Source organism: Vitis riparia, chromosome 13 (genome assembly GCF_004353265.1).
Source record: "Vitis riparia cultivar Riparia Gloire de Montpellier isolate 1030 chromosome 13, EGFV_Vit.rip_1.0, whole genome shotgun sequence".
Classification (NCBI taxonomy): Eukaryota; Viridiplantae; Streptophyta; class Magnoliopsida; order Vitales; family Vitaceae; genus Vitis; species Vitis riparia.
In genome coordinates this window covers 14,941,119-14,950,590 of record NC_048443.1, presented here as the reverse complement: position 1 = coordinate 14,950,590, position 9,472 = coordinate 14,941,119, and the positions used below count along the sequence as shown (strand labels likewise).

General features: G+C 34.1%; 1 protein-coding gene across 2 annotated transcripts; it reads right to left on the bottom strand.

Moving 5' to 3' along the window:
• Window positions 1–268: 268 nt before the first annotated feature.
• LOC117927552 lies at window positions 269–5,801 on the bottom strand. Of its 2 annotated transcripts, XM_034847100.1 has the most exons (7): window positions 5,663–5,772; window positions 5,455–5,560; window positions 3,023–3,106; window positions 1,947–1,986; window positions 1,261–1,329; window positions 1,026–1,135; window positions 269–586 (listed from the first exon to the last, which is right to left on the bottom strand). In XM_034847100.1, exons 1-7 carry the CDS (start codon window positions 5,679–5,681, stop codon window positions 451–453), a joined length of 564 nt encoding a protein of 187 aa, XP_034702991.1. In that variant the 5' UTR covers window positions 5,682–5,772; the 3' UTR covers window positions 269–450. The 2 variants fall into 2 exon arrangements, with proteins under 2 accessions (XP_034702991.1, XP_034702992.1); XM_034847101.1 differs by lacking the exon at window positions 3,023–3,106 and having other exon boundaries at window positions 5,663–5,801.
• Between the last annotated feature and the right edge of the window lie 3,671 nt (window positions 5,802–9,472).

Below are 9,472 nucleotides of genomic sequence, written 5' to 3'. Positions count from 1 at the left end.
TAGATTGTCCAAGCTATTTCCTAACAATGACATCTCGAAAAATTTAATTTCTGTCAATTTTAATCAAGTGCAGATTTTTACTAAGATTTAGCATTGTGAATTCTCCAGGAAGTAGGAGCTATGCTTAGGGTTTCTAACTCGATAACAGACCTAGAACAATTTCCACAACCTAGTTTCCCAAGCATGAAGCAAAGGCCTAGTGAAAATGGCTAAAAGATACATAACTCCAAGAACTGAAAATCCAAGAAAATTCAACAGACAATCTCAGGTTCATCAAAAGCCCAATAAATTGACCTAGCCAAAGTTGTAAATCATGAACATAAGCAGAGTTGCACAATGTTTTACTTATATATCATCCCTAAGAAAGAAGAAAACACGGATTACACAAATACACACACCTAAGCATGAACTAAACACAATTTGTATCTCTGGCTTTGGTTTTAAAGTGGTTTACACAGTTGGATCCTTCCCAAACCTCATCATCACATGGGTTACCAGCATTGAACCCCTGCGAGTCATTTCCACAATTCGGCCAACCAATGGCAGCTTAGCTGTCTCTCTGTTCAACAGGGGCTTTTTGTCCCACCTGAACACATTTAATGCATCAAAATATTTAATCATCTTAAAGTTATGATGAATGGAAAATCAACATTATTGAAAATTAAAAAATGGAAAAACACAGAACCTCATTACTTATATATGTCTCACCACCTAGACTAGCATCACATGATGTCCAGTTTTGATATATGTTTTTCATTTTAAGCATTTATAATATTAGTTAAGTCCAGTGCGTTTGAGCCAACATATGATTTGAATCATGTACACATCTTACTGTGTTTGCAGAATAGCAAAACAAGTAGAGCGGCCTGGTTTCACAGGTTTACAGACCTTGGATTTGAAAGCCCTACATAACTTATCCCCTTCCTCCCCTCCTCCTCCCCCTCCTTTGTTTCCTTTTAAAGAGCAAGTCAATAGAAGTAATGTATACTTTGTTTCAGAATTAAATAACAGAGACTGATGCATACCAGTCTTCATGGCGAACGACTTTGCCTCCCTCAACATGCAGCTTGATGAGTGATATCATATCTATGCCTCTCCCCAAGAACTTATAGTGTTGCTTGTTGTCCATTAATATCTGAATTCAGTTTATCAAGAATTCAAATCTATATGCAAGAATCAAACATAAAATAAGAATAAGAGAAAGAGAATCTTTGCAATCTTAAAATAATATTGAAGCAAGTTGAAGAGAATATTTCAAACCTCTGTCTTTTCAGGTGAAATTAGATTTTCTTTGATGCTGTATTCCACAATTTTTGATTCATTAAATACCTGAAAGTTAGATAAAGAAGTTTCTCATTATGGTAGAACAAAGTTTTTTGCCATTTGGAAAATAAGTTTCTTCAAATCCTAAAGTTCCCACACAGGACTTGTGCCTAACAATAAGTAAATGCTTCTAGAATAGAAGTTGGTAGTGGAGTATATATGGAACACACTCCAAAATTACTTTTTTAGAGATGCTAGACAGAGTCACAAAGAAACCATGTTCTTTAGCATATCAAATAGCAGCTTCAACTTACTTTAATGCATTTATGTATTGTTTTGAATATTCCAACACAGTACTAACAATCAATGTATTATTCTTTCAAACTGTATCTACATGCTTCAACAGGTCACATGTGTGGTCATTTCTAGTCCCTTGGCTATTTTCATAGAGTGGGAAAAAAACAATGAATCTGGTTCAGATCAACTTAACACATTCAACCATAGTTTTCTTCTTTTTCCTGGTTATTTAGCAAAATTATTTTTAATAGAAGAAGACACCCAAGAGCAGAACTCTTCCTCAACAGAATATCTTCTATAAGTCAGTGCAACACATCCAAATAAGGGAGTCTTGAAGAATTAAATAACATGAATGAAAAGATTACTGAAGGTAAAGTTCATACAACCTTGGAAAGCGAATAGAATGCTGATTTAATCTGCTTCACTCTGCAACCAATAGTAAAAATTACTTTTGAAAGATGCTAATTACCAGTTAATTAGAAATTGGACTACCAAGATTCATATGGAGCTTCAATTCTAGTAATAATATTGGTGGAAAAAGATTTTAGTCAGAAATAGTTAAATAAACCAATCAAAGAAGAGATTATTGATATTCACATGAAGCTTCTCTAAAGCAATGGCAAATTGTGCTCTGGAGACAGCTTAAACATGAGGAATTTTGCTGATGCACCATTTACAAGTTTTGGTTAACTACCATCAATCGGGTTTATGAAAGCATTTGTTGCAAGGACAGAAAAAGAATGCATGGATGTTGTACACCGAGGTGTCTTACAGTATGATGGAAATGTCAAGCATTTGCTGTTATAAGGCATACCATAAGATGAATGGGGGACAAAATTACTAACCTATATATTAAAAGAAAATTCTCTCAAATAATTAAATATTATATCCTTTATTTAGGAAACTCTTTCCTAATAAAGTACCAATTTCCTGATGCTCAGTAGTAGCAGGACTTTCTGAAACCAATTTTAGGTTCTGCTTCTAAATAGTATTTATCAACCAATGTTGCATTCTTTCTAATCTTAAGGGATCCACTTGGCGCTTTAGGAAACTAAGTACTTGAACTGATTTCCTCAGCAGAAGAGTTCTGATATTCTGAGATAATGATTAGGAACTTCCTTAAAATGATCAGAAGGCTAGCCTCTTTTATATTTTTCAGGTGCCAATTCCAGGAATTGTGCAGGATATACCAGTCCTGTTTTTCTCAATTATGCAAATACTTGCAGATGCATTTTTATATAATATTTATAAATAAAATCAAATGCCTTCGCATTTATCTGAAAGAAAGATTCTTTTCTCTGATTTTTCTTTTGTGGAAACAAATGGATAAGAACAACCAAGCAGCTTAATGTCCAGAAAAGGACTCGTGAAGATGACTGTTTAATTGATGGATCCTAGATTTTAGTGAATAAAATAATCTAACATTTCACCTAAAGGTAGGTTAAGTAATACACATACATACCCATGAGCGCACATAAGTGGGTCCTCAAATGTTGCATCTGGAGCATAGATTTCAAAATCACGAGGTGCAGCACATGCCCCATATCTGAAATAGTTGATAAAAATTTTAAGGGGAAAGCTAAGTAGTGACCAATGGATGCATTTTGATAGATATGGAAACTATAAAACTAAAACATTTTGTGTTCATAAAAGGCCGTTTAGGTATCATGCTATTTCATCAAACTACCAACTATTGTATTTAACACTAACTCAAGCATATGCAATACTCCATGGTGGAAGGGGAAAATGGTATGAATTTAATTTACAGAGCAATCCTGTAATATAGTTACAGCACCACAAAGGGCCAATGACTTCAACCCTAGTTTCTGGATATCTAATACCTGAAACCACATAGATTTTCTGTTTTAGTCTCAGTAAGCAGAAGAAAATCTCCCACAATCTTGCGAAAAAACAAACAATGAAAAAGTAGGAAATATAAAGAAAACTCAAATCTAGATCCCAACCCATACAATGTACATGATATGTAAACAAAAGCGACACCTACACCTGCAAGTTAAATCCAGTATTTGATGCGGAATTAGGGATTACAAAATATATAGGAAAAACAAACACCTCAAGGAACCTGTGAAACCTTTCAAACCACTTTGTCCAGAATACAAACGCACTTTATGACTATGGTCTCTTCCAAAGAGACCTAGTGAAAAACATTGTTCAACTATCCTAGAGTCTAGAGATATCATCTTGCAGGCACACCAAGAGATAAGAATTCAATAAGCAGACCACTCTCTAAAGCTTTTGTTCTGCTTTTACAATTACACTAGGGTAACTGCAAAACATGGTTTGTCAAATCACATGATATCCTGCGCAATGCCAGCTATTACTCATCACACCCATGCAAAAGAAGTTCTAGCATTAGTTTCATCTCTCACCAGCCTATACTAAAATCACCACAAGCCTTTCATGTCCATTATTTTTAAGAGTGCACCTGTATACATTTCCTCATGTGAATGCTCCTAGGAAAACCTTAAATGCTTCAACAGAAAACCCTTCAATCCTAACTTCTCCAATGTTTGATTTAGATGCAATCATATCAACTACTACTGCATACCTTAATGGCAACAATAAGTTATAAGGCAAGCTCCACCAAGAACTACTAAAGCAGCTCATAATTACACATTCCCACCAAATTTTTCTGATTTGTAATCTCATTTATCTGCAAGTCTGATGGATACCTGTCCTTTTTAAACTCATTCTCTTCTCCTGTGCAATTCAGTGAACATCTTGCACATTAACCCAAATATTCAATGAACAGTCTACCAACTAACTTCCACTATGCAAAGAACTGGGACACCATAAGTACAGCAGAAGGCTCAATACCTCAACTGTAGTGTCCTGAAATGAAATACCTAAAACTATGGTCCTAAGTCAGCAGCTTCTTTGTGGATGGATCATGATTTCTTAATATAGGTAAAATAGAAATCCCAAGGATCTAATGCTGGAATGAAGGGCAAAAAAAGAGAATTGACTACACGAATCACATTGCCAAAAGATTTACATCAGACACCCCTACAAAAGGCTTAGATCCATGAGTTCCGGTCAGTCCACTGTTAACTAGGGAATAGGGAATACAAGAGATAAACATATCTTGCAATAACCCAATTGACACACATATAACAGGACTTCACCTCCATTACCATGGGCTCATCTGAACTGATAGTATCATGATACCGTCCAACAGTCCTCAAGCCTTTCAACTTCTCCATGTTTGGCTACAACAAGAGAGCAAGAGTGCATTATCATTAAGGCAAAAAACCAAGACCAAAAAATTACATTCCACCCAATAAAAACAACACTATTGCTACTTTCCCTTTTATCAAATAAATCTAATCGTAGCTTAAGACCTCATTTTGTGCATTTTCCACAGTACTATCCACAAAATCAATGATCCACCAGCTACCTAAGGAAAGAACCAGCTGTTGTGGTTTTATCTATCTCCAGCCCCAATAATTGTCATAAAAATAATAAGGACTAATTCCAACCACTATAGGTTCTACCATAATCACCTTGCATCTCCATTTTAGAGCAACAGAAATGGCTCCTCTGATTCGTCTAAACTACAGAATTGATCCCTTACCTTCCCTAGAAGGACATAATGGTGCACTCACAGTCTGTTCCACTGTCAAATGGGCAATAAATAATTTAAGAGTAAAAATCAAGTTGGATGATATTGTACCTTCTCCATGAACCAAGTTTACTGAAAACATAATATTCACCCACCAAGTTCAAATGGTAGATTCAAAGAGATTGAAATGCACAAAAATCATTGAAAATGAGATGATTGAAAAATCCACAACTGTTACTCCAATTTTGCATTTCATATGCTGATAAAACACAGCTTGAGGAAGAGGCGAAGAGGGAAGCCAAGCGACTCACAAGTTGAGAATGTGAGGGATGATATCATCAGAAACACGTTTCAATGCATTAACCTCAGATGCTTCCTTACCCAGCTGCTCTCTTTGCTGATCCATCTCTTGCTTATCTTCAAACCCCACAAAAATAATTAATCAAACATCATCAAACTCAAGTCCAGCACTGAATCCGCATCAAATTAATGGTTTAATGATGAAGAACCATACTGCACCTTGGGAGTTTTTTTCCATGTGGAATTTAGGGATTTTCTTCACAGCCAAACACTTCACAGAATCTGTTGATTATTGTCAAATCTGTACGATAAGTCGACGAATAGAAACAAGCAACGGATACAGGTTTCATGCGTCGCCACGTGGCAACCGCATGTCCGCTTGCTGGCGGATTTCAAACTTATTTCATAGACCAACCCATCACTCGAAAACAAACCATCCAAGAATCCTTCAAATCATCATCGAATCTTCAAAACTTTTTCCAAATAATAATCGATTACTTCAAAGCATCTTTGAATTGTTAAAATCTTCGAGAGCTTCTTTCTTTAGTCTAGGATTCTAAATAATAAGAAAAAAAAAAGCGGCTGTCAATAGCAATTTCACATTAAATTAAACGAAACTGCTAAGACCGCGTAACCAACCATAAAATTTAAATCGTGGAACAAAGTACAAATAAATAAAACCAACATAAAAAGTACAAACAAATAAAATTAAATTATAAGAATATAAATAAAATTAAAAGAAAAATTATAAAACTTTAAAATGTACAAGCAATACTACATAATTTGTAGTGTTTTTTTAAAAACTTATTGAAAAGATAAGGTTCGATATCATAGATAGGCGCTAAATTAAATTGTTTTTTATTCAAATTAAAGAGAGAATTATGCTTTATACCCAGTTGGGCCTAAAAAATGGTCTTCGGTTCATATAAGTGGCATAAGTGATAAAAAGGATATGAAACTATTAGTGACAAAAATGCCCATGAAAATGACATATCAGATTTAAAAAAAAAACTCTTTGGTTGCACACATGGCAATGACTTGGAAAAGACCATAATTTTTTATCTGATAAAATAGAGGAAAATCTTCATTTTTCTTCCAAAATATTTCGTTTATTGGCAGTGTTCAAATTTGGTTGGGTCATCTTCTTCACTTTCTTCAAAATCTCACTTTCTTCTTCCTGATTCATATGTTGTTATGTTTGGCCTAATTTTTTATGTGATTAAATGGAAGAAAATCTCAATTTTCTTCCTGAATAGTTTGTTAACTGGCAGTGTTCAAAACAAGTTAGGTCGTCTTCTTCACTTTCTTCAAAATCTTACATTCTTCTTTATGATTCATATGTTGTTATGTTTGGCCTTTTTTTTTTCATGTCATTAAATAGAAGAAAATCTCAAAGTTCTTCTAGAATAGTTTGTTAACTGGCAGTATTCAAAATAGGTTGGGTTGTCTTCTTCACTTTTTTCAGAATCTCACTTTCTTTTTCATGATTCATATGTTGTTATCTTTGGGCTGGGCTTTGTTTTGATTTTGAATTTCAAGGATTCGTAGGATGGTGGAAGGGTTGAAGAAATGGCATCCGAAAATGGTTTGAACATTTCGTATTTGTTCTTTTCACTGTTGAGTGGAGGTAATATGAGGGGAATTTGTTTAAGAAATTAATATATGATGCAATTTTATTTTATTTTTTGGATGATATGGGCAATGGGTTTCAAGAATTGAAAAATGAAAATTATTTGGATTATGTTGGGATTGCACAACCCAGAAAAGCATGTTGTTGTCGTCAATGTTTCATTGAGGGAAAATTATTATGTGTTGTGTCAATTAATTGATTGGCATCTAATTTGTTAAACAAGTGACAAGTTCCCCATTGTAAGTCTCTTAATAACCTTTTCATAAAACCCCTTTTTTATATGATTCTAGTAGTTTTTTTTTTTTTTTTTTCCATCTATGAGTTTTTCCTATGCATTCTATTCATGGGTTTTTTTTTTTTTTTTTGTAAACCACAAAATTAAATTATCACAATTAGTCAAGTTGGCTTTCCCTTGTTTTTTCTTCTATTCTTTTTTTGGGTATTTACTTCAAATTATTGGGTGTGTTATAGTTTCAAATTGTGTATGCACCTTACGAGCATTAAGCTTGGGATCTCTCTATCTTTCTCATATATATATATATTGTTTTTTTGTTAGGGAGAATTGTGTTTTAGACTCAGTTGGGCTTGAAAATAAAGCATGTTGTTGTGGTAAATGTTTCATTCAGGGGAAATTATTATGGGTTGTGTCAATTACTTGATTGGTATTTTGTGTTTTATATAGGATTCATTCTAAGGAAAGGGATTTTTCAAACTAAGTTTATGCTTCAGATGAAGCCATAACATGTGCCATGAAGAGAGCTAAAGAATTGCAAGATAGTCTAGAACCCAGTATCCTACCTTCTTTAAGGCAATGGTCCAATCACATGTAACTGGTGGATTTTGGTTGTTTAATAACTTGGTGGTTTATCTACTATTTTATATATATATATATTCTATGTATTATGGGTTCTCCATTTGAAGCAATCAATAGTAATCAAAATTACATACAATTTTGAGATAAGTGGTTTATGGAGGATTTGGAAACCCGGGTTTGTGGAGGATTGAGTGTGTTTTTTATTAGGTTTAGGGATGAATTGGCACATCCATATTTGGTAAAATTCTTATGTTATAATGAATTGGCACCTCATGAATCGTATGATTGAAACTCTTTTACACTAGAAGAGGAGATGAATAATATGATGAGAAGTAGTTGGGGAATAAATTTATACTTCAATTTTAACTTAATTCATGAATCCAAACATTACAAACATGTTTAATTCGTGTATGCTAATATATTCAGTCATAGTTGTATGAAATTTATGGGACTGTACAAGACATTTACATTAAGTGTACAAGGTAAATGTGCTAACTGCATAAGGGTGTACAATGTAGTTATCTTTAAGGATTTCAAAGGAATTTGAAAAACTCGCTTGCTCATTTTCATTTTACAAGGATAAGGGACATTCCTCACACACATTGCTTGATCAGACACTCATCTCACTCATTTTTGTGACTAGGTACATGTTCATTCCATTAGCTACCTTAGTAATGATGAATAGGAACATAATTTGGCATCAATTTTTGCACATTTTCCTGAATCATCACATTCGAACATGGTTAGCCCACCCATATGGTCACAATGAGTTGTAGGTTTATGGAATTTTTCCCATTGTACAAGGCATTTACATTAAGTGTACAAGGCAAATATGGTAACTGTACATGGGAAGGTACCTGTCTTAAAGGATTTCAAATGATTTTGAAGAACTCACTCGCTCATTGTTTTTTTCCAAGGATGAGTGACATTTGTTACACATATTGGTTAATCACAGACTCATTACATCCATTTATTTGACCTCATACATGTTCATTCAATTACCTTGTGTTCATAAATGACGATTGGGGATACATATTTGGGTTCAAATTCATTTTTTTTTACCCTTTTTCTTGAATCAGGACAATGGAAACATAGTTAACCCACCCATATGTAGAAATTGCATTATAAACGTATGTAAGTTGTGCAAGCGTATAAGGCCTTTACACTAAGTGTACAAAGTAAATGTGCTAATTGTACAATGGTATACAAGGTAGCAATTCTGTACAAGTGCCAGGAACGCTTGCTCATTTCCATTTTCCAAGGATGAAGGACATTCCTCACACACATTGCTTGATCACACACTTATCCGATTCATTTGTATGATCTCGTACATGTTCATTCCATTAGCCACTTGAGAAACAATGAATATGAACCGAAGTTGGGTTCAAATTTTTCCTCATTTTCCCTGATCCATGACAATAGAAACACTATTAACCCACCCATATGCACACTTTCAATAGTTATGTTGAAGTTTTGTCACTATACAAGGCATTTACACTAAGTGTACAAGGCAAATATGCTAACTATACAAAGGTGTACAAGAGTACCTATCTTGAAGGATTTCAAAGGATTTTGAAGAACTCAA

Bases quoted from the DNA above. Each gene is read 5' to 3' on its own strand.
- LOC117927552 (XM_034847100.1), bottom strand. The intron at 1,330-1,946 runs GTTGTATGAACT...TCTAACTTTCAG, and splicing joins CATTCTATTCGCTTTCCAAG to GTATTTAATGAATCAAAAAT. The intron at 1,136-1,260 runs GTTTGAAATATT...AACTGAATTCAG, and splicing joins TTTCACCTGAAAAGACAGAG to ATATTAATGGACAACAAGCA.